This window comes from Ursus arctos, unplaced genomic scaffold (assembly GCF_023065955.2).
Source record: "Ursus arctos isolate Adak ecotype North America unplaced genomic scaffold, UrsArc2.0 scaffold_11, whole genome shotgun sequence".
In the NCBI taxonomy this organism is placed as follows: domain Eukaryota; kingdom Metazoa; phylum Chordata; class Mammalia; order Carnivora; family Ursidae; genus Ursus; species Ursus arctos.
Window position 1 is genome coordinate 4,583,209 of NW_026622775.1, and position 23,599 is coordinate 4,606,807.

General features: G+C 37.9%; 1 protein-coding gene across 1 annotated transcript in view; it reads right to left on the minus strand.

Annotated features, from left to right (window-relative positions):
* Positions 1-23,599, minus strand: part of COL25A1 (collagen type XXV alpha 1 chain) — a 426,836-nt gene that overhangs the window by 265 nt on the left and 402,972 nt on the right. The window contains 10 exon segments of the mRNA XM_057310227.1: positions 819-845; positions 2,281-2,334; positions 7,046-7,099; positions 8,668-8,703; positions 11,416-11,496; positions 14,545-14,571; positions 16,691-16,741; positions 17,378-17,440; positions 18,553-18,633; positions 21,534-21,578. Coding sequence (XP_057166210.1) covers positions 819-845; positions 2,281-2,334; positions 7,046-7,099; positions 8,668-8,703; positions 11,416-11,496; positions 14,545-14,571; positions 16,691-16,741; positions 17,378-17,440; positions 18,553-18,633; positions 21,534-21,578 — 519 coding nt within the window.

The window sequence follows — 23,599 nt, forward strand, 5'->3', positions numbered from 1 at the left end:
GCTCCTGAGTGCAAATATGAAGAAAAATGGCATGACCAAGATTCTCAAAACCTAGATAGTTCAAGTAGCACTTAGTGGTAATAATTGTTTAACAATTCAATTATCTAATGAAACACATTTCTTGCTTTTTCTCCTAAGATATATATAGTGGAAAGTATATCAGGATCCTAGTTTGAATCCTAGCAAGGACACTGGCTTGGGCGGCCTTGAGCAAATCACTTACCTCACAGCATTTTAAGCTTGCAAATAATAGGTGCTCAATAAAAAGTCAACTATTATTACTTTTGCTATTATTATTCTTCAAATAATAAGGCTGCTATTACAGTCACAAAAGAGAGATCATTTCAAGAGGCATTTACTTTTGCCATTCTCTATTTTTATAGAATTATGTTATTATAAAACATATAGATACTTTATGCTAAAAGGAAAAAATATTGCATAACAGCTTTGAGAATAAACATAGTATACCGTTTCCGAAGGTTGGCACGTGAAACATATTTCAATTTTATGCATATTTTTAAATAAGTGGTTCAACTACTGCTGTCCAGGGTGTCCCTAATTTGGGGAAGCATTTTGAAGTGCCATTATCAACTGTTAGTTATTAACTTTATACTAATTATGTGTTTTGTTTTGTTTTTTTCTGTTTATCTCATGCAGACACTAGTGGTGTGTTTTATATTGCGGTCTACACACACAGCAATATATGCCGTATGCATAACTATGTGCACGGAAAAAAAAGTATTCTTGCTGTTATTGATGATGGAGACCATCAGCATCTATCATCATAGGAAGACGTTCACTGTACATGTATTACTTACATCAAGACCAGGCTCTCCATCTTTCCCCTGCCAAAGAACCATAGTAGCTACGTTAGTGTTCCTACGTTTCATGAATAGGTTATTGTTATTGTCTTATTTAAGGCTGCCTGGACATGCAACACTAGTGTTAGAACTACTTCAGAAATCTGAAAGAGTCTTTATTAATTAGTAATGCAAATTTCTTTCACCAAATCAAGTGAAGTGACCGTTGATGCTGCAGTTAAGAGTCATGAAAAATTTTGTATTATAGATTAGTTTACATAGTCTGATATTTTGTTGAAGTTTAATGCGTGGCATCCAATTGTTCAATCCAGGAATAAGTTGAAAGCATAAATACCATTTAGTTGGTTTAAAAACATACCAGCACTAATGAACTATGCAAATCAGTACTGCTTCAACTTGATAACTTAGCACTTGGCTCATAAATGAGTAAAGAATGTGAAAACTGTTTATTGTTAAGTATAGTTTTCACTTGGCTGACTATTGAGGGTGTGAAGGTCACAACTGAAAAGCTGTTTTTAAGTAAGCTTTGTCAATAAATGATCCCCAGATACAAAGGAATCACCAGACTGTTGTGGAAGGATTGATAAATTCACCCCATGGTGTAGATTATCCGGGCCGTAATCCTATTGTGTCACACAACAGATCCATCCAAGTTACTGGGACGTTGCTTTAATTCTGACAATTAGATTTTGAAATTTATTTCAAAATCAGCATCTCTTTCAGCCAGCATGAATCCTGGCTTAAGTTTATTATTTTCGTTCACAAAAGCTGTAAGGTATAAAGCATGTGGTCGGTATATAGGGGTTAAAAACCTTGATACACTACATGTTTCTCTTGTAATCCTACCCGATCGGATCTCTTATAATTATCCCAAAGACAATGTTCTGAAGCACGCCTACAGCCTCAATTTGAAGACTGTATAACTGAGAATTTTCAGAAGACAGACCACTATCAACATTCTATGTTAAGATGTCTTGTCATTGCAGTGTGTTAGAAAGGTCAGAAACATCAAAGTCATTGTAAGCATCCTTTTGAGAAATCACTTTTATTAGCAAGATTAGTTTTAGTAAGTAACCTATGAGAACACTTCCACACCCGCTTTTACCAGTGACCTTCCCAGGAAGTGTCCATTCTGGGTGTCTAGTCAGATGGCGCAGGGAGGGTGTTTTCTGACAGTGGGAATCCTGCTTTCAGGGTAGTTCTGTTCATCTTGTGGACAGTCTCTGATCCTCTCAAACTCATGAAGTGTGTGTATGTGTGTGTGTGTGTCTGTATGTGAGTGGGAGAATAGGTGTGACTATGACCCATGAAGGACATGGTAACACTGGTGTTGTGGAGTATTAGTGGATAGTTCTTTGCTACTCTAACGTGATTAGTCTGTCCTACCAGGGAGGGGTTAACCGTGCCGGCGTCAGGCCATCTACGCATGCTGATGGTGGAGACAAAAGACACAACTCACAGGCAGACCATAGGGTCCTCTGGGTCCAGGCTCTCCCATAGCTCCTTTTTCACCCTAAAATGAAAGCCATAAAGTTCAATTCACATACAAATGCCTATATTCACACACTTTTCCTAATGGCCTGTGTATAAAGCCTCCAGGTGAGGTGCCATTCTATCAAGATTCCAATGATGCAGGCTCTTCTGGGGTCTCTGTCAGTGAAAAGGTGAAAGAAACCCACATTTGCATATTTTACTAAATTACCTCTGAAAGAAGGGCAGTAAGTAAGAGTGCTGCAGCCCAGTTGTGCAAAGGACTTGCCTATTCTCGGGTGCTGTACTTGGGTTTCTTTGGCATCCATGTGAAGCATTTACTTGTTACTCGTCATTTTAAGTTACTACATTTTTAAAATATAGGGATAAAATGTCTTTTTTTTCCTATCAAATGTCTCTTGTTTGGCAGCCTCTTCCTTGGCTGCCCTGGCCCTTTACAGAGGTGTATTTTACTTTATGGCCGCCCACAGCAGGAGACACCGGCCAGTTTTAGTCTCTGTGGAGCTCCTCACTGAAATATGCACACTGGGTGCCAGGGCCTCTAGTTGGTTCCCTCCTGCATCCTCACGGATCCTAGTAGTGTCTGGTGCATGAGGAAATACTTGTTGAATGAATCAAGTCAAGTCAGTACAATCCTGTACATGTTTTGTTTCCTTTCTGAAAAAAAGAGTTTAAAAACTTTAATGCCTTCTTCGAAATGCCTGAAAAGGTGGGTATATATTCCCTTCATCACCTGCTCTCCATGTGCCTATTTAAATAGAATATCTTGCCCCAGCTATAACAGTATATGTGACAATGATAATCTTGAAGACTTATTAAAGAATAATGTGAGATTGGAGGTGAGATTAGAGGTCGTCCCATGAACACGAAATAATTATAATAAAGAAATGTTCTGCATTTCAAGTAGTGTTTTCTTCAGCTGCTATCTCTAAAATTAGTGTTTATCAGGATTTAGCAGGGAAACTTCAGGAGTAATGGTGATATTTATATCAGGGGCCAGGAAGAAAATGTTACCTTCCCTTATCACACCCTTAAAGTTTAAAGGTTAGCAAACCTTTTTCATGGCTAAAATGCGAACTTCTGCTGGTAGCTGTGTGTGCTGATGTAATCAGTATTATGCTCTGTGTCTCCGTACTCCTGATTCCCGTGTGAGCAAACTTCAAGTCACTACTCACATTCTTCTTTCTAAACATAGGGGTTGGTGGAACTAATTAGCACTGTCACCTAGAGGCACATATCGTGTAAAGAGAGTACTGAAAATAAATACAATAAAAGCTTGTTGAACTTCTACTCATTACTTTATGTTTATTACCGGGACATCAGCAATCCCATTCAGTAAGGTGGCCAGCCTTTGAAATGAAACAGATTTAAATTTGAATTCCAGTTTGGTACTTACTGACTGTGTGGTCTTAGGTAACTTTCTGAACCTTTCTATGCCTGAGTTTCATTGGCTGTTAAATAAGAATAATACATATTCTTCAAGAATTTTTCAGAAGATTAAATGTGATTATAAAACATGAAATATGTCACCAAATAATATGTCCCATAAATAGTAGCTACCGTCATTAATATACAATTAGAGGTCTTGTTTTTAATGGAAAGAGTTTGGCAACCCATTCAAATTAAATTTCTTTCAGTTTGATCTGGCAGTGTGATTTATGATGTTTTAAAGATTTCATTTATTTCTTTATTTTAGAGAGAGAGTGAACAGAGGGAGAGGAAGAGGGGAAGAATCTCAAGAAGATTCCACGCTGAGCACAGAGACTGACGTGGGGCTCGATGGACCTGAGCTGAAACCCAGAGTCCGATGTTCATCCACCTGAGCCACCTCGGCGCCCCATTAATGATTTTTTTAAATGGTGGTGGTGGTGGTGATGGTGTACGTGTGTTCATATGTGGGGGAGGGCTGGTGAGGTGGGGGTTTAAAAGGAAAGGTCACGTGACCTGGAGTGTGTCCGCAGATTTTTTTGATAGACCTGTTCCCTTCTCTCTCCTCTGAGTACTTTCAGCTTTATTGTGTTTTTAAAATGAATATACCATGGCTTGTTTGAATTAAGCTGCCAGTAAAACGTTTGTCTGTGGAACTCCTCTGACAGAATTGCTCACCGCAAATATTTGCATTAAGGTCATGACAATTGCATTTCACTGGGCAGTGAATGCTTCAGGAGTGGACATAGGCCCCAATTCTGGCCGATGGGGAGGGTTTGCTCACTGCTAAGGAAGAGACACAGGAGGAGATGATGTCTGTTGGTTGTCTGCGGATGCCTCACTGGAGGTGAGGTGTGTAGGGACTGTGACCAGCTTGCCTGTGAGCAGAAGACCAAGCCAGCGTGTGGAAAGGGCACAGAAGCAGAGGCAAAAGTCCTTCCTTTGAATATTTTGTTATGTAAAACACTGAATTTCTCTATTGTTTAGGCCATTTTGAGTTGGGATTCTGTCACTTAGAGTCAAAAGCATCCTAATGGTCCCAGCTTGAAAACTTTTAATTTGAATATGTAATATGAAATGAAATAGGGATTTGAATTCCTCTCCTGGATTAAATAATTCCTGAAAAACTTTTGAACCTCTCAGATTTAACACCCTTCACGGAGTTCCTAAGCAGTTACAAGGCCGGGTGAAGAAATCAGCTCTAGGCATCAGGACCCATCAGGTCCTTGAAGGGCTCACGTGTCACTCATGCATTTAACATTTCTTAATGACATTGTCTGTGGAATGCCTGGTTTCTTTTAGGCCCATCTCATTTCTTTCAGGCTCTTTAATTTGCATATCTACACTGAGGAATTCTTCTCCAGTGGATTCCTGACTCCTTCCTCTTTAAAACTGGAAACTTCTCCAGGAGAGTCCAGATGGCACCTCAGTCAATTAACTTTGAGAATCGCACTCCAGTTTGGCACTTGGGGTGAGGGGTACGTGGAGAGCACTGATATATGATCCGGTTAAGATAGTTAACGTGCTGAGTAAATACAAGTGTAACACTTTACACTGCACACCATTTGACTTAAACTATGTCTTCAAAAATTCTTAGTGATTTCATTTGCTCTCCTGGTTAATTCTGCCCCAGCGCCGAGACCTGATACTCTTGTGACACTGTGGAGCTATCGGAAGTAGCAGCTGATTTACCAAACGGTAAACCCTCTTGAGCCCCAAGGGCATCCTGCCAAAAGACGACTTGAGATTTGCTGCTCCATTTTTAGTACATGGGCTGGGTTTCTTGATACAATGCTTGAGTGCGTCAGCGGCATGAGGCTTTTCGCTTTTAAATATTTTTAATTAAGATGATCTTCATAAGTCAGTTTGATTTTAGAATTAAGACAACTGCAGATTCAGATGATTTATTCCTTTAGGATTCACCTCTTTCTAGAAGCATTCTTGGATAAGCCAGACTTCCTCATCATTGTACGTACAGTCTGTACTCTTCGTACTCACTTTGGCCTCATTATCTGGCTATTTCTTGCTGATATTTTTCCCCCTCTGCAATTAGGTGTAAACTCTGCTAGGTCACAGAAAATAGCTGCTTCCTTTACGGTATTGAGTAAATATATGTAGTGTATTAGTCAAAGGTTATAGGATCACGAACCAATTATAATGCCATTATTCAATTCATGGCAGCAAATTAGCAAAATAGACTACACAAATGGGAGGAGAGTGCTTCCATTTCACACTAGGAATACACTGTGTTTTATAGATCATAAAATGTAATAAATATTTACTGAATGAATGCATTTTATAGAACACAGAATTATGGAATTGGGATGGATGCCAAAGAAATCACTCTGTGGCCCTCTATTTTTAAAGCAAATTACCCCAGACTGAAGAAACCTTATCTAGTTTTAAAAGACCGCAGCTTGCACAATGAATCATCCCAACATTTTGAAGCCCTTACTCTTAGGATACTTTCTTTACAGCCTCTCCTGGATGGTGGGGAAATTGATGACACAATTCTGCTCAGACACAGAAAAACTTCCAAGTTTCCCAAAGTGAAGAAAAGAAAAAGTGGGAGAAAAACAGAGAACAAGGGGAGAAAAGTTCCAGACAGACGACCAGCTGCCGAGGCTGCAATACATTTTTTGGTGTCAGATATTTATCTTCCGCTCTGAAGGTCTTTTTTCTTTTCTTCTTCTTCTTTTTTTTTTTTTTTCCTCCCAAGGATATGGAAACAGGGCCCAGCAATAGGGAGGTTAGTGGAAGGTTTTGTTCTATAGTGCACTGAAATTATTTCCTTATGGCTAAAGAAAGGCGGCCTATTCTTTTGCTAAAAAAAATAAATAAATAAAGGAGCATGTGTAACTGTGTGGAGAATACTTAGGTTTGGTAATTTCCTTTAAAAAAAAAGTTATAACTTACTCTGAAGGAATACAGTAGCTTTATATAAAAGATTATCAACCAGAATACATAGTCCTGGATATTTTAGCCCCATGGACTTCAACTTTCTGGATTGAGGCCCAGTGAAAATATCTTCCTTATGGGTTGAGAAGGAATGGTCTGAACTATTTATTTTAGCTATTTAGAGGTATGCATGATTTTTTATTAAGGCAGCCACATTCTATTTTAATACTTGGTTGTTCTCCCCAGTGTGATAACTCTGATTAGGACCTAAGATGGCATATTTTCATTTAACATTTTAGATGGTCCTTTATTTCTTCCAGGAAATGAACAGTTCAGTTCAACTAAAACAGAAAAGCCACACTGTGTTGTCTTTAGGTCACAGCTCAATAACCTTAGAAACAACTTACTCTTTCTCCTTTGGGACCTGCGGGGCCATGGGGTCCCATAGGGCCATCTGTACCCTGAAAAAAAAGATAAAAATAATTTGAGACATAGCCCAAGGGCCATAAGAAAAGCAGTTATAACTTATCCTGGACTTTTCCCGGGTGAATGATGCCTTCGACTTAGAGTGTCAGTAAGACGACTCATCTCCTTCCAAAGACCTTTATACTTGATTCTTTCAGGCCAGCGGTTTTCAAGAAACTCACGCAAAAAGGATGAGTTACATAAGTGCATATTTCAACGAAGGGCACACAGGAAAAGCTGGAAGTCATATGTAATTATATACCTCCTCCCTGACTTCACAGAACATCTTCAGGAGAGAAATGGAGTTGTTTCCCTTCATCTCACTTCTCCAAGGCCATTCCCCACCCACTTTCACGCCCAAGCTCCTGGGCCACGACGCCTTGTTTTCAGCTGGTTAAGAGGCTTCAACAGTTACACAAGTGGAAAAGAACATGAAATAAACGAGAACAGTGTTGAACTGTGCAAACCAAACTTCCTTGGCTCTGCGGGGAGTAGCAGGGGGCTTAGAGGGAAGGAATTATTCTCACAGGCTCTGCTGCGGCTTACAGGGCACAAACCGGCAGCGGCTGATTTAATGGCGTAATTGCCCTCTGGCCTCCAGGTTCAGGATTAGGATTTCTGTCTCAGACTGAATGGATATGGGAACACTAGGTCCAGTGAAAATAATGACTGCCTGAAGCAGGTTTTTAGAATTGAAGAGCTTGGAATTTCTTTTTGATTCTTAAACATGTAGCAAGGACTTCAAGTAATTTGCTCATTTTCAGGAAGACTGCGCTTATTTGCAAAGACTGTCCTAATATTTGCAAACGTAGGAACTATTCCGGCACAGGTTTTTAACATCGTCTTCCTATTTACGTTCTGCGGTTCTTGTTTCTTCTATCAGAGCTCTGCGCTGTGAAATCATTGAGGGCTTCAACTCATTCTGATGTTGGTGAATTCTCGGCACCTTATCTGATCTTTCTCTTACTGCCTGAACTCGAAGTTCATCTTCAGAAGACTTCTAGATACTGATTATCTGTAGCTGACATTTAAGAGATGGGGTTGTTAAGAACCAAAGAAAAGAGACAAAATGACAGAAGACAGACAGGTCATTTCCATGGACAGAGATTTAAAAGTTAGTGTCAAGGAAGAAGTTACCTTTTCCATGCGGACAGAAGCATCAAAGGAAGAGCAAGTTCAGACAAATTCACATTATTTTGATCCCTTCAGAGGAACTTGCTCATGGAACCGTAGGAAATGTCCATTAGTTATGGGGGAATTTGTCTGGGATTCTAGGACAGTGAGGCTAGTTAGACTGGTCATTCTTGACGCCTAGCAAGTTCTCCAGACTGGAACTCGGGCTTCAGAAGGATGTCCTGCCATTTAGGCTGTGAGGCAATCAGAGCTGCAGCCTCCGCTCTGCCACCTTTCCCTTTTGTACCAGATCTTTATACACCTTCTCCCTTCACTCCAGTCTTATGTCCCCCTCATCACTTGATGGGAGTACATGGGGCAAGACAGTCTGTCCCGAAGCACAAATTCATAGCCACAAAACATGCTGGAGCAAGATGAGGTGCTGACTCACCCGGGATCCTGGCTTTCCGTCTAAGCCAGATGCTCCCTGTGTATTTGGTTGGTAGCAGGGTTGGTGGGTATAACACGAAGGACAAGAACAGAGATTAGTATGAGGTGCTGATGAACAAATGTAACGCTTCAAACAACATCATACACAGTCACAGGGTTCTGGGATGAATATCAGATCGCTACAAATTGTTAGTTTCAAAAAAAAAAACACGTGACAATAAACACCCCACAGATGATGGCATTTTAATGACATTTCCATTCGACAAACTCTTATTTAGAAATCAAGTTTATAAAGTGGGCTTTAAAGTAGTTTCTGGTAACACTCACAGACTGCTAATTTCCATGTGATACACATTTTCTAAAGACTATACTATTGACAATACATTTCTTTAGGTTTTGAAAAAAACATAATGGCCAATATTCTAAGAAAGGGCTCATTAGAATAATCAATCAAAGATAGCATTTCAGAGAAGAAAAAGACTCTAGCTTTTCTTGCTAAAACAGCACTTATGCATAACAAATGCAGAATTTCACCATGCCAAAATGACTCTGGATTTTACATGAACAATTCTCATTGTTTCCTGGGTTTTCTTACTGTGTTCACATTAGTTACCACTAGAGGGACTTCTAGGAACAGGAAAAAGCAGGAAAATTTTCGTGAGTCCACAAACAAAAAATAACTGTCCCAAACAAAATTGTTCCTCAATTCACTTCGAACAATCATTGCATCAAAGTCTGAAGGGGAGATGCTTTAAAAATATAATGTTATTCTCAGGCAATGCATGCTTTTTTTTTTTTTTTTGCCTTGAACTCCAAGCTATGTATAGTGTATTATTAAAATATGACATTTTCAATGCTTGTTTCAAGAATAAGCACAATTACTTCTTTGAATATGTCTTTTGTATCTCAAAACTCAAATACTGATTTATAGTACTTTAAAAATATTGATTAAATCAAGGAGTATTTAAGAAAGACGATACACTAGCCCTATAAATTCTCTTGGCAACGTTGCAGAACTATGTTCCCATTTTATGCTTCAGATACAGTTAATAATAAAAAATGGGAGAAAAAAATCTATTCCAGCTGCAAACTCTACCAATAATGCTATACCATATCTACTTGAGTGTTTTTAGTTTTTATTTTACAATTTCTTCTGTATAGTTCTATTATGAGTCAGACTATAATTGCAAAATGCACCTTTAGTTAGCAATTATTAGAATTCTAAAAAATCTGTGTTGTTGTTTAATGCTAACATATGTAGAGCTTTTGGCTAAATGTTGCATAGAAATTATCACTACCCCTAAATCTGAAGTTAGGGAAAACTTTAAAGAAATCAGATTGAGGGTTTAATAAAACAGAAACCCAAACTTTTTTTTGCCTTTTGATACTTTGTTCAGAGTCACCATTATTATAGCATTTAAAAACAAATAGGGAGATGGCAAAATTTTGTACTGATAGTATAAGATTATATTTGCCTGGAATGCAAATTATGACTCACATATGTTACAGAGGTTTTGTGCCTTTAGTCCATTGGTCTAATTGGTGTGATTTAACCTATACTCTAATACACGGCTTATATCATTCATTCAGTAAACAAGTACATACTGAACACCACTATGTGTCTGATCCATGTGAGGCACTGGCTGTCAAGTAGAATAGTTTAGAACTTAAACTACCAACATTTTTTAATATGTTAAAATATGTGTATAAACTGTTTTCTACCAATTTTATGTCGTATTTTGATATTGTAATCTATCATGTTCTTTACTGACTTTTATCTGCATTCACTGAATAGTTAGCATGTTAAAACCTTGAAACTAAAACCTCATATTTAGGGGCGCCTGGGTGGCACAGCGGTTAAGCGTCTGCCTTCGGCTCAGGGCGTGATCCCGGCGTTATGGGATCGAGCCCCACATCAGGCTCCTCCGCTATGAGCCTGCTTCTTCCTCTCCCACTCCCCCTGCTTGTGTTCCCTCTCTCGCTGACTGTCTCTATCTCTGTCAAATAAATAAATAAAATCTTTTAAAAAAAAAAAACCTCATATTTAACAATTATTTTTAAAAATCTCTTTTTAGCTGTGGGAAGAAGACTGGCATACAGTGCATGGAAGATGAAAATTCCCTTTTCACTAAAAATAAAAATCTCAAGAAAAAAAATCTCAGAACTACTGCAAAATACTTCTTCCATCCTGTCCACTGTTGCCAAAAGAGCCATGTAAGAGGGCATTTTCAAAACAAACAACACAAAACATTTAGACCACGATTTGACTGATTAACGTGAGGAGCCACAGCACTGACCTCACACCATCAGCAATGGCCAATTGCATACCTGCCACCCAACAGAGGGCTACAATTTTTGGTATCAAAAGAGAAAAAAAAATTGAGGGAGGATTCTGAACTGCACTAAATTATAAAAATATTTGGCAGAAATTATGACACAATCAGCACAATGCTTTTTTTTTTTTTTTAAGCGCAGGGTGATGGGAGAGAATCATCCGTCTTTAAAGAGGAAGGTTGGCATGTATGTAATTGAACGACAGAACACTTACAGCATCGTTTGTCATGGGGTCTTCCTCTGACACAAGAGCAGGCATCAAACAAAACTGGGCTGAGCTCTGCTCTAACAGCATATGTTTTCCAATCACAGAAATCTCAAATGTCAGATCGCCACCAAGTAAGCCAGAGTTGTTACTTAGGGTAGAAAGCAAAGTCTGAGATTTGCACTGAAATGGAAAGTTTTCTTTACTTACTGGAAGACCAAGGGGTCCTCTGTCACCCTTTTGACCTGGTTCACCCTTCAATCCTTTAACACCATTTAACCCTGGTTCACCCTAAATGCAAAAGCAAATGCCAATTTTGGTTGCTATCATGGGTGTTTCAACTGCGAGAGAAGACAGCCAGTCTCTGAAATGGTTGCAGATTCCAGTTCTAGGTAACAGCAGAGTCGGGCTACACTTGTCTTGCATCCATTCAAAAGTCATTTCAGACATTTTAAAAAATTAATAAACTGAAATTGACAAATAATATTCCAGGAAGCAAAACTCCTGAGCAAGTGTACTCCTTACAACTGAAATGGGTATGACTGAGTTCCACAGTTTTCAGTTCTACATCAAAGAAACTGGTGTTACGCTACCTTGTTCTCGCCAAGCAAATCAAAGACAGAGTGGAGGATGTTGAAGGAGGTTCAGTAGGAAAACCCACTCTGCTGGAATGAAAAACTGGAATATGCAGGACAGTGTTATATACAGACATTTTAAGCCTTTAAGCATTTTGCCCTGGGGAATGAGCTCAAAATGTAGCAGCTGATGTTTGAAGTACTGCCATTTAGTGAGTCCTCATTCACGGACATTGCCAAGTCAGATCCCTACATGGATTAATGCACAGCATAGACAGCAAATAGCCAATCCCAGAAGAGAATATGAAGACTACTGTGCTTAAATGCAGTTTCACTAACTGTCTGTCTGTCCAATGTTAAAATAAAGGAGGCTGGAATTTAACCTCAGGTGACATTACAAAAGTCACAGTAAGTGAGAAATTCTCTTGACTCTGATATTTAAAAACCTAAGAATACAGTACAACTGTTTTCTATCAGCAGCACCATGTTAGAAATAAGAGTTCTGGCCTGTTCACGTTTCAACTTTTAAGTAAAGGCATTAATTTCATCACAAAAATCTGGAAAGATCTATGAAAGGAAGATGCAGTCCCAAATGCCCTATAGAGTCTCGCTGGGTAGGAGCAGGAGTGGGGAGAGAGTGTGCTTACATGGCAGGAGGAATTACTAACCTGGGCAACATTTTCCCCATTTGTTTGATTAATGAAAGTCAGTGTGATGTTTGTTAAACACAGAGTCTGGGGAGCCACTTAGCATTCGAACTTCCAAAGGGTCACAAAGTAATGAACACACTGGCATGGCCTAGTGGGTTGTGGGGATTCTGAAGGTAGGATGTTTGCAGTGCTACCACTATAGGAAGTCCACATGTGCTGTGGTGGGTAAGTGTGATCCTGGGAATGTCCCAGAGCTAAAGGCAATGTGAGGTTAAAGCCAAGGCTCAAGAGTCAACTTGAGTTAATTGGTCTCAACTTGAGACTGATGGCTTTGCACGTGTGTGGACTTTCAGCTAAAGGTCTTGAGATGATGAACAGGCAGGGCTGCCTTGCTGGGCCATGAAGTTCTGTGGTGAGGAATCATACATTGGCATGAGTGGGCATTAACTGAGAAGGTGAATTTATAAACAATTAAATGTAGTGGCAGAAAGACCAAATCTCAACTCTGGACCTAAGTTCTAGTCCCAGATCAGTCATTTAATTAGCAGTGTAACTCAGGGAAAATAATCTAAATTTCATGGGCCTATAGTTTATCACCTGTAAAATCAAGGAATGAGCACAGGTAATCTACAAGGTCTTTTCAACTTTACAATTTTCTGAAATCTATGATTTAAGTGGTGCCTTGAAACCCAAGGAGAAGCCCAGAATAGGAACTACTGATTTAGTTCAGAGCGGGAAAAGGGACCCAGAGAGGTTTAGATAACAACCAAGACCACAAAGCTGATAGATGGGCTCTCTCTTCTGAACCCAGAAAACAATGCCCTTACCCCAAACTAGAATCCACACTTCTGAGACACTGTCACTCACTGGCCCTCCGAGAAGATAGGGTGTTCTATGAAGAATAAAGAGATGTGAACTCTTCCTATTCTTAAGTTAGTCACCTGTCTGACCCCAGAAATGAAACTTAGGTTTCTGGGTTCAGACCAATACTTCTACACTCCTAAAGCTGGGTGGGCCAATGGGAGCCCCTAGAGGAGAGGGTGGACTGAATCTAAGCTTTCCGATTTCCAGCTCTTGCATTTATGTGTTCCCCTACCCCTCACCATTTAAACGTACCAACTCACTATCGAGGAGCTTTCAAGAGTGCTTTAACCTTCTCTCATGCATTTTTCCCCTGAATTCTTAAATTCAGAACAAAGCAACAAATCACGAGATACTAACAACTGACATTTTCTGGGTGTTTTATCGACAACTGCACCAGATATTTTGCTTAAGTATCTTATAAATATACCTCATTGAATTATCACAACACTAGGAGGTAAGTTGCCTAGTTGAGTAAGCGAAGGATCAGAGCAGGTAAAGAGTCTGCCCAAGGTGACACAGCCTGTCAGTAGCAAAGCTGAGATTAGAACATAGGAATTCACTACATATGGTCTCTAGAAGAAGGAACCTTTCTTTTAGGGCTTTTAGGGCTCATTTTAATCTTCCAAAATGTCTTCTTGGTCTACACAAAAGCAAAGAACAGGTGCAAACCATCCTTACAACATAAACTGCACTAATTCTGACAAGGAGGGGTATTCTCTATTGTTCTCTTGTTAATCCAGAGTATAAAATACATGTAAGTGATGTAATCTTCTCTTCACTAGAGCACACCTGATCCACCCCACCCCATTCTAGACCAGTGATCTCTGGGGGAGTACAAAATTAAGATGTTGGATAGTCAAAGCATTTATATGACAAACAAGGAGTATCAATAACATCTGAATCTGCAACCAACAATACATAATAAGAAAGAGCATCTGGACTAGTCTGAGAATCTCATCAGATTTACTTCTAAATGGTTATTTTGAGTGTATTATGATTAGTAGCTTAAGAAACTTACATAGTGTCATGGAAAAAGCAAAATGAGGAATAATTCATCTCCAGGTGATATCACTTAAATTTGTTGTAAGTCATTCTGTGTTGTGAGATTTAAACATCTGGATACTTAAAGGCTTAAAGATTATCAACATTACTTGACAGATAAATAAGACAGGACAGACATGCTTCCGTCATGCTTCTCCATGATTAACAGGGAAACAGAAATCAAATAATCAAGGGATTTTTTGGATTACCTTTGGTCCGGGAAGTCCATGGGGTCCCTGAAAATGAAAAACACAGATTTTAATTACGAATTGATTCACTATTTCCTAGCAGAAGTGATTATTGTATAGAGTAACCAAAGAGATATAAAACAAAAACCCTCCTGTTTGAGCTACAGCTAGAGGCAGACCAGTGAATGCTAACACCTAGTGAAAGTTCCTTTTAGCTCTCGGATTGTTCTGTAATTGGAAATTCATTAACGGCAGTTCTTTCTGCTAAATAGCTGTGAGAGGGAGGGAGAAATCTGCCAGGGATATATGGAAGAAAAAATTCTTTTTAAGTATTGTGAAACCACACTACTCCTATTTCTCAAATCTACATTTTAATAAAATGTAGGTGGAAAAGGTGAAACACGTTATTAGTTTATATGGAATAGAGGTAGGTCTTAAAATACAGAAATTTGCCAAAGAAAAGTTCCAGACTTTAAGTACCAGTGACTAGGAAACCTTTTGCATTATTGAGTCCTCTAGACCCAAGAGGAATCTAAAGGAAGAAGGAATGAGGAGATGACAGTCAAGTTTGGAACGCTGTTGCAATTTAATTAATTTAACTAATTAATTTAAGACTAAGGAAAGATTCTAATACAGGAGCACTAAGCATTATTAGTTAGAATGCACTTGTTCTTACAAAGATGAATTCTTCAAGGCTCTCACAACAGTTGTTTACCAATAGAAAGAAGTTATAACGCATACATGAATCAGGGCTTTTCCCCTGTATTTTGTGGAAAATCTAACTATAGAGACTAATTTCCAACCTAAATTACCTAAAGCTTACTGTGGATTGCTTTAAACTTTTCAAGTGATTTAAATGAACTTTTTGGAGAGAGGAGTATTTAAATACCCAACAGCGAAATCATACAACAGTACGAAAAAGGTTTTTTTATCAAGCAATATGCAGATATTTGTTACATATTTAACATAATATGTAATATTATGTTGAGTTATCAAAATATTGGAATAATATTTTCCCTTTAGGTAAGTGGTGGATAAGCATTTTCAGGAAATGGCTGTTAATTTATCAAGTAGTCTTGTTTTAGTAATGGTGTAAAATCCCTTTAAACTAATTAATTTTATATGAACAGAATATAACATTTTAAAATTTAATTTTCTAACTTAAAGTGGAGGGAGTATAAAAAAAGCCCAAAGTATGCCACTTGCTTAATTCTTAATGAACTGTTTAGTTTTAAGAAAATAGGGTTAATTATAACTGTTGTGTGGTATTAAATAGAAATGGCAGTTAGTAAGAAATAGATGATTGGGTCTACGGCTATGCTTTATGGCTTAGATCATTTAAGTGACACTCTTTCTTAGAGCACAATAGGAAGAAATTGACCCATGGTTTATTTAATCTGTATGATTGAAGACATGAGGTTTATTGAGACACCTTAGAGATGAATGTGACCTTAGAGGCTGCCTAGCTTGTCCAAGTCCTGTCCAGTCAAAGGCATTTGAAGCACTCTGCCTTCTACGTTCTAACCTTAACACTCATGCTGTTAGGTGGACATTATAAGAATTACACTGGTTTAATGGCTGCCTTCAGCACCAGACATGAGTTCTATGAGGGCATGGCCATTGACTCTGTTGGTCACTGAGGGATACTTGTAGTAAACACTGGATCCACCAGAGTACCATAAAGATGAAAAGAAAAAGAAGTAACAACATATGCCATCCGTTCAAGTGAGCTTCAACTGTTACCATATTATTTTAGAAATGTTCCTATTAAACATCTCATTAAAGGATTTCAACCAAAGTTGGTTAAATACATTCATTAATGGCTACAATTATTAATCTTGTTATGCTACTAATGATCTAAACAGTGGTTGGTTAAGCTGATTTTTTGGTGTTCATACTGTAGGTTGGAGGTTGGAGTAAAGCTTATTAAATCTATCTTTAAGTCTCCTATCACAAAACTACTCAATCTCTTTTCAAGAGATGTGTTTGGGGGAGTGAAAGACAACACTACAAATTCAGTATATCTCAAAACACCTCGTATTTTCTGTCCATTCCATGGAGAGTAGCACAAAATTCAAACTGGCTGTTTTGAGGGATGTGTTCATGTTTTTTTCTAGTAGCATGCTTGTAAGTAAATTATTACATTTTGTAGAGAAGAAAGGCTTACCATGGGGCCTGGTGGGCCATGGGGGCCTGGTGGGCCTGGTGGGCCTATGATCTGTATGTCCAAAACATAAACATGGATTTGGTTACTTCATTTAGATAAGGCAGTTTGACTTGAATCTTATGCTGGGGTTCTGCTAAGGTCATTAACAGCTGCAGTGGAGGACTACTAGCAGTGATGCATTTGATTCTTTACGTTTAGAAATTCTTTCATGAGAACAACAACAACAACAACAAAACACTTAAAAAAATACAGTTGTTTTACAAAAGCCAGAATAAACTTAAAGTACATTAAAAGAAAAGACAGCAACTGATTACCAAGAGATGCCATAATGCCACAACCGCTATTAAACTCTCAAATTATTTCACCGAGTAGCAAGAGGGCTCTGGAGGAAAAAGAAGTTATGTTCTAGATTCACAAAGCTCTACCCAAAAGCATTATGGGAAAACCATTGATTTTCTCCTTAGGGTTAGAGAGTCCCCTAAAAAACTGTTTTTAACTAAGACCTCTGATACACGTTGTCTCTCACTGTACAAGGCCGACAGACATATTCTCTACAGTTTGACAAACAAAGAGGTTCACGGTCTTTCTACTGTTGACAAGCCATCTGGCACAGGTCGAACAGGGTAAATAATAGGCCTGTTTCAGAGCTCCGTAGGAGCCATGGGAATTCAGCAGCTACGGACTTACAGAAGGGCCCTGAGGACCTGGCAATCCGGAGTCTCCTTTTTCTCCTTTCATTCCATTGGCACCCTACAAATAACCAGTAAGAGTTGAGCCGGTAAAGTTGTTCCCAAAGTGTAATAAACTACTGAATTTTCTCCCCAGACCCATCATTCTTTTGAAATTTATATATTATTGATATATAAAAGAAGGATTTATCCTCTTGCATTTTAGTCTCAAGCAGCAAGCTTCTCCCAATCTCTGGGATTGTGGGTGATATGTGGAATAATATATAAAGTAAATAAAAACTAGGTTAGGCTTGATTGGTTAAACTTACACACTGTTAAATATATCAGATTTTAAATGTTATATTTTTTATGGTGGTGCTCACTTTAAATAGCAAAGGTTAGTCTTTTAAAATTTAGTTTTCACTGACATTTATTTATACACTTCCTTGTTCTAAAATAGATCTAGGGCAGTGAAGTTTTCTACACTTTCTTCTATTTTCCCTTCTAAATTCTCGGTAACAATTACGGGGTAAAACCATAAAAACACCATTCCAAACACACAAAGAGAGCACTTTCAAGAGTAACTTGTTTTTAAAATGTTTTATATTTTTATTTTTTATTTTTTATTTTATTTATTTTATTTTTAAGATTTTATTTATTTATTTGACAGAGAGACAGCCAGCGAGAGAGGGAACACAAGCAGGGGGAGTGGGAGAGGAAGAAGCAGGCTCCCAGCGGAGGAGCCTGATGTGGGGCTTGATCCCATAACGCCGGGATCACGCCCTGAGCCGAAGGCAGACACTTAACGACTGAGCCACCCAGGCGCCCCATAAATTGTTTTATATTTTTAGTTTAATTTTTTATTATTATAGTTTATTTAAAAATGACCAGTCACCACCATTTTGAGCGTACAAAATAAAGTGATCACCTATATTTATTTTGCTATCATCTGATGAAAATAATTCAGGAAAACATGAAGGTTTGTTTTATAATTCATTTGGTTAGATGCTTTAAAATTTGTTTTAGTGGCCCAGTTGGAGTAATTAACCAATAATACCTCAAATATTTAAAAATAAAAATATTACATTTTAGTGTAATATTAACCAATAGATGAGACTTCAGCTAATCATATAACTCTTTTCTGATTATTTAATTTATCTTAATATGAACACATTCAAAAAAGTATAAACGTACCGGTAATCCAGGAAGTCCGATTCCTCCTTTTTCACCTGGCATACCTGGGTCCCCCACGTCTCCCTTTGAGCCTTTAAGTCCCTACAAATAAAATGGTTCGCATGTAAAAATCATACTCCCCCTTGATAGTAACATCCTAGGGCAAACAGAATTCCAGATCAGTTTTGTCAATGGGTGGTTCTATGCTGAGATGATTCGGCTTTTCACTGTTAGGTAGAGTTATTTCTTACAGCTCTCCTACATTGAATCAATACTATTTCCTCATGTAATGAAAGGCATTAAGTTCTACTACGTGGGGCATTTAAATATGAAAATCATGAATTCAGGTGTTGACATAATCTATCCTGATTCTGTATTTTTGCCTGTCAGCTAATTCAATACCACTGCTCCTGACAACAACTTACAGGATTGAATTCTCAGCAGTACTACATACATTTTGAACCAGGGCTAATGTTATAATAACAAAGGTTCAAATAAATTTCTCCTATCTCTATCCATGATACTCCCCTATCCCTCTCAAAAGCAGATGGAAGTTCCAGTCACCATCAGTTTCAACGGTTCAATATAGAGAAAGATAAATAATGTAGGCACCAATCATTAGGTGTCTAGTCGTTAGGCACCAGTGCTCAATTAAGCTTAGAAATACTTCAACTGTTCCACAATGTTCTTATTTTATTCTCACAACATCCCTATGAGGTGATCCATGATGTTATTTTTTTTTTAAAGATTTTATTTATTTATTTGACAGAGATAGAGACAGCCAGCGAGAGAGGGAACACAAGCAGGGGGAGTGGGAGAGGAAGAGGCAGGCTCATAGCGGAGGAGCCTGATGTGGGGCTCGATCCCATAACGCCGGGATCACGCCCTGAGCCGAAGGCAGATGCTTAACCACTGTGCCACCCAGGCGCTCCCCATGATGTTATTTTTATTCTTTTGCAGTGAGGAAATAGATACATGTATTTTTTGAGTGCTAACAAATCTGAATTTTGTAATAATAATACGGAAGTTAATTTATATTGTTTAGCATTTTCATCCAAGGGGCTTCACTATTGTATGACAGATGGCCCATTCTTGAGCAGGGATGATCATAGTTTTGATAGTCAGGGGCCCCTGGCTGCACAAACCTGTTCATCTTTTCCATACTACAAACTACTTAAGGACAGGAACGCGTCTCTTCTTTACTTATACCTATAGCACTTCGTTCAGAATCACTCACTAGGTGGTTGGGTAGGTGTCTGAATGGGTAGATGGATCTTACTGGTTAATCAGTCCCTGGTTGGTTTTAGGAATCTAGTGATGGAAAGCAGCAAGGTAGCCAGTCTCTGCTATTGGACTTAATAGCAGAAGAAGACCTTGTAAAGTCTATAGAAAAAATCTATCTATTGTAAATGTAGGGACCACGTAGTATGTTATTTTGCTCGATGTCGAATTAATTATTTTTAATGAATAACATTGGGAAAGGTAATACAACTAGCTTTTTTTTTTTTTTTAAGATTTATTTATTTATTTTGAGAGAGAGAGAGAGAGCATGAATGAGAGGGGTAGAGCAGGAGGGAGAGAGAATCCCAAGCAGACTCCAAGCTGAGTGCAGAGCCCAATGTGGGGGTCTATCTTAGGACCTTGAGATCATGACCTGAGCTGAAACCAAGAGTCAGACATTTGAACAACTGTGCCACTCAGGTGCCCCAATACAACCAGATTTTTAAATTCTAATGTGATTTCTGATTAATAACAGCAAATCATCTAAAGTCTCTTACTTTTTAAATTATCACATTTATTTAATGTGACATTAGAGGATTTCACTCTACAATTCTGATATTAAAACAACTTCTCTTAATTTCTTTTTTTTTTTAATAAAACAATTATATGTAGTACGGATGGGCTGATTTATTTATTTATTTATTTATTTATTTATTTATTTTCTGGTTTTTAAAAAAAAATTTTTTTATTATATTATGTTAGTCACCATACAGTACATCCCTGGTTTCCAATGTAAAGCTCGATGCTTCATTAGTTGTTCTCTTAATTTCTTATCTAATACTGTTCCTGAGGAGCATACTTTGCCAGCTGTATAAAGAGTCCTTTTGATTTCTTATGATAGTATTGATTTTAGCCATTTCTTGAATAAACAGTGGAAGCCCAGAAAACATAAAGTATCTTGAAGCTAACCATTGTGACTTGACTCTGAATTTCCCATAGTGTCCACATTCTCCTAGTCAGATTCTTTTTGGCCAGAGATAAACCACAGCTTCTAGGCCAAATCCAGTCTATGGATTATTTTTGCACAGGCTGAATCTTTGAAAAAAAATTTAAGGGGTGTTCAGATAAAAAACAAATGTGACAAAGACTTTGTGTGACCTGCAAAGCCTAAAACATTTACTATCTGGTCCTTCATAGAAAAAGTCTGCCAACCTCTGTTTTAAGGGAAACCCTTGGAGTACCACCATATTCTGTGAAGGTACAAATGCCCCACTTGTTTCTGTTTTTTCTAATGATCTTGAAATTTAGGTGTAATCTTTATTGCGGAAAAAAATATTGACAGACGAGATCGGGCACGTTCAGGGTAGTATGGCCGTAGACAAAAAATATCATCAAAATAACATATATAAGCAATATCTAATTTTGTGGAAGCTTTTAATCTTGAATGATTTGTATTCACTGACAAAAATTAGCCTATGCTTACTAAATTGGTAATGATCTTATAAGTCTACTAAAAATTTACTGAAGTGCCATTGGTAGACTGATAAGGAGTATTAAGATAAAACTAAAATGTCATATTGCTTGTACGTTTCTGCAAAGAAAACTAATGTCTAATTTAAAACCAATTGCTTTTTAAAGTTAATGTAATCTCTACAACAGATGGTATGAAAAGAGAGAGGCTATCATATATCAACACTCATGTCTTTCTGGCTCCAAATCTATAATAAAAGCAGTGATCCATTATGATGCTATAAATGACAGTATGTATCTTTGAAAATTACCTGCTCTCCATCAACTCCTGGGATTCCTGGAGATCCTGGCTCTCCCTGTTAAGATAAAAAGTGATGGCTTGCCTCCATTTATCATTGCTAAATAAAAGTCACGTTAGCTGGTGACAGCACAATTTGATTTTCAGCAAATGCATCACAACGCAAGAACAGTTCGTTACATCATACACATATCAAAACTAAGTGAAATAACATTTTCTTAAAGATTATTTATAACAATACTTATATGTAGCTAAGATCCAATGTTTTTATTTTTTGCCTCAAGTGAGATGTAGGCTAAAGGAAAAAATGGTGAAGAAAGTTGAGAGAGATCATTTGGTGGCTGACCTTATTCTAGAACAACCTACATGCCTTAGTTAATTTTTTTCTCCTTAAAAAATCTGTATGATTTCTCTTCATTTTCCAACTTGAGAAAAAAGCAAAAACACAACAGTTGACTTAAGAACAGAATGCAAAGCCCCATAAGTTTACAATATTTTAACTGATACCAATTGAACAATGGATACAAGTTCATGATTGTGAATGTGCTATTTCCAGATAAAATCAATCCGATAATATCTTAACCCACACAAAATTACTTTTGGATTGATTCAGTTACCTAGACTATGCTGGAAATGAATTAAAGGTTACTATTCATATGACTTATTAGAAACCTTGACAAACCCAAAATCCATTTATTTTTTCTTAACTGAAGATGTACCATTAAAAACAAATGTAAACAATGTGCTAGATATTTATTCAAACAACAAATGCCCAGTCACTTTTCATTTGGAAAGGTACTGAACAAACAAATTCTTTGAAAGGTAAGATACCATTTTAGATCAATGCATCACTTTTGTAGATCCCATTATATTGAAATTGTTAGAGATCCTTTCCCTGGTAAAAACTTTAAGAGCTATCAGCCGCAGCATGAAATTTGAGCTTTCCAATGTTTAAAGAAAGCCTGACAGACAAATGCAAAAAAAAAAAAAAAAAAAAAAGCCTGTCCTTACTCCTGATTTCCCGCTCTTTGTGGTAACAGCGAAGTTTATTTTGCCACAAACAAGTCTGCTGAGGTTGGATGCACCTGGCCAAGACCTAATTTCATTCAGTCTGAATATTGTCGGCACTCTGGGTCCTATAATGATTGTTTTGCTAAGCTTTTACCTTCAAAATGTGACCTGTGAGTGTTTAAAAGAAAACATAACTCATGACTTATGAATTTATCTTTCACTCATCAAATGTAGTTTGTAAAGAGTTACTTGATGTGTAAGAAGTCAACTGATCCTGGTTTGATAAAGGAAAGAGAAACACAAATTGAATAGGTTCCCATTCAGTCTGAGGTTGTGAGTCCCCAGTGCAAATGGGTTCTATATTTGACTCAGGCTGCATTTGCTGATTCTTGGTCGTCGGCACATTTCACCTCAATTATCCCAACTTTCTCAAGGAGAGATCATGGAAAGCATTAAAGACTATATCAGTCAGTCCAAGAGCTCAATTATGAGATCATTGTGTGTTGTGGGGGTGCGGAGGAATGATAGCATAGTGGGCAGGCTGGCAGGGATGAGAGGTAAGGGAGTCTGACCAATCCCTTCCTACAGCCCACTTGTCATGACATTCATTTGGCCAGCTTCCTCCTATCTCAGTTTCGGCTCAAAGTCATCCTTGATTCCCAAGACTGAGAGCAGCTTTCCCATATGCACATGCAGAGCATGTGCTCTTCATCAAAGTACTTACTCTATTTATTAATAATTGTGCCTTTACTTGCCTATCTCCTGTTCTAAACTGTAAGCTCCTTATTGAAACCCCTTACTATATCCAGGTATCTCTGTTAGATTTTAGTCCTTATCACAGAGTAGAGGCTCAAAAATTACTTACTGAATAACTGAATTAAAATGAAGAGCAATTGAAGTATAAAACAAGGAGGGGGTATAGGTTTTAACACTCCATAGACCCTTCATGGCTAGGTGGTTCTTTTTGTCTCTTAGGACAAGGGATGGGTACCCTTTGGAATCTGTAGATCCTTTGGACTTTAAAGAAGGGTAAAATCCTAGAAGCTTTTGAGGTATGTTTAGCACTGG